At 45.5% G+C, this 2220-nt stretch overlaps 1 protein-coding gene across 1 annotated transcript in view; it reads right to left on the bottom strand.

Moving 5' to 3' along the window:
* The window catches only part of MALSU1 (mitochondrial assembly of ribosomal large subunit 1), a gene marked incomplete at its 5' end in the record, with an annotated part of 6748 nt that extends 4633 nt beyond the window's left edge, over positions 1–2115 (bottom strand). Inside the window, one exon of the mRNA XM_010082036.1 lies at positions 1980–2115. Coding sequence (XP_010080338.1) covers positions 1980–2115 — 136 coding nt within the window. The remainder of the gene's footprint in view (positions 1–1979) is intronic.
* Between the last annotated feature and the right edge of the window lie 105 nt (positions 2116–2220).

The raw sequence follows: 2220 nt of genomic DNA, 5'->3' as shown, positions 1-2220 counted from the left end.
CACAGAAAAAATAATACAGTGGCAATTTATCTTTTTAATTGCAAAAATCAACCATTTAAGAAGACATAAAGCAAGTCCAGAGGAGAGTCACAAAGATGGTCAGAGGCGTGGAGCACCTCCCATATGAGGACAGGCTGAGAGAGTTGGGGTTGTTCAGCCTCAAGAAGAGAAGGCTCCGGCGGGACCTTATAGCAGCCTTCCAGTACCTGAAGGGGTACAGGAGAGATGGGGAGGCACTCTTTATCAGGGAGTGTAGTGACAGGACAAGGGGTAATGGTTATCAGCTGAAAGAAGGTAGATTTAGATTCGATATTAGGAAGAAATTCTTCACTGTGAGGGTGGTGAGGCACTGGAACAGGTTGCCCAGAGAAGCTGTGGATGCCCCATCCCTGGAGGTGTTCAAGGCCAGGCTGGATGAGGCTTTGAGCAACCTGGTCTAGTGGGAGGTGTCCTTGCCCCTGAAGGGGGGTTGGAACTTGATGATCTTTATGGTCCTTTCCAACCCAAACCATTCTGTGATTCTATAAAATAGAACTAAATTTTAGCCTAAGCTCACCACTTACTATGGTGTTTGGTTTGATACTAACAATGCAACCTGAACTGCAGATTTTTAAAAATCATTTAAAAAACAATCAAAGTTGAGAGCTAAGAACTGTTCTGGTAAATAACACTATCAATAGATATAGCAGTTAGCAAACATCAAAGTTTCTGCTAGGTAAGTTAGTTAGTTTACTTATGTTAGTACTTAAGAGTCAATGCTATCATCAGATATTTGTCAATTAAGATGAATGAAACCTAAGCACTTTAACAGACACTATTAAAACAAGACAAAATGAAAAATATTTCAGAACAATGATTTTCAACAGGCCTGTGATAATACATGGTGATGAAATTACAATCTTAAGTAGATGAAATCAATGTACTGAAAATGGAGCTGATGTGAGGCAGTGTGAAGGTACTTTTTAACTTCACACTGAGTAAAGCCACTTCTTTTCCTTCTTCCGTAGCTCATTCTGCCACAGAGGATTAAGATATTGTAGCTCTAAGTCCTTCAACAGTTTCAGCAAGCCAGCTCAGAAACTAGTAAATTAGTGCAACTACCTTTCATTCACACCATTAAATCAGTTTATTTCTAATTTGCCCTAATTAGGTAGATGCAACTTGTGTGCATACTTAAGGCATCATTTGAATCTGTCAGCAATACATGCCTCCCACTATAAAGTGAATGTTAGTGCAGACTGAGCATCAGCAAAAAGCCAAGCTTTATACTTACGCATGCAAAGAAAAAGCCAAACAAAAGAACAATAGCTACATATAATTACATGCATGAATGAGGATATGAAACTGGATCAGATTTCTGTAAATAAAAGCCTTTGATCTTGGGAATCCATGCACTCTTTCAACTTTTGCTGTGGTCACACATGCAGAAAATTAGGAGTGGCCACAGTTCCTCCAGACGCAGCAGTTACAGAAGTTAAATATTTGCCTGGTAGCCACATATGAAGTGTCTAGGGCCTACTTAGAGAACGAATGCTCTAAACAACCCCAGGCACACTCTGCCACACTGAACATCATGGTCAGATCTAGGCTAGGGAAGATTTGCAGAACAGCTACAACAACAAACCAGCTCTGTGCACACAATGCTTATACCCATAACCAGCCATTGTGCCACTAGGACTGTTATCTATAGAGGAAAATGTATTTGCGAGAGTACATCAGAGAAACGCATCTCCAACTCAGCAGCACTATCCTCACAAAAGCTTCTGTATCTAGATGCAGGTCTGGTCTACTCTAGCCACCAACTCCCCACTTTACAGCAGGGCTCCAGAGGTGATGCTGGTTCAGCACAAACGCTGTAACCCTGAGGCCTGTGGTCTTAGCCGAGGTGAGGGCGATTCCATCGCACTAGGCACCCCCAGGATCCTTCCGCAGCTGCAGAATGAGATCCCACGCCTCCCGAGCGATTACTTTCTTCTTACCTTTCGCTTAGGGCACCATTCCCCAGCGCTGAGGAGCGCAGGGCAGAACCGAGCGCCTTCGGGTCGGCGGCCTCCTTAACAGGCCGACCCCGCCTGGGCCTGCCGGGCCAGCGCCTTGCCTCGCCTCGCGCGGAGGCTGCGACACCCCGTTAACCAGCGTTTCAGCCCCGCGGAGGTACCAGCTTTGAGGGCGCTCGAGCGGGGGAAGGCCCGCCCGGCACAGGCGCTCCCCCACCCGCTG

Source organism: Pterocles gutturalis, unplaced genomic scaffold, assembly GCF_000699245.1.
Source record: "Pterocles gutturalis isolate BGI_N339 unplaced genomic scaffold, ASM69924v1 scaffold10284, whole genome shotgun sequence".
In the NCBI taxonomy this organism is placed as follows: Eukaryota; Metazoa; Chordata; class Aves; order Pterocliformes; family Pteroclidae; genus Pterocles; species Pterocles gutturalis.
This window is presented reverse-complemented; position numbering and strand designations above follow the sequence as displayed.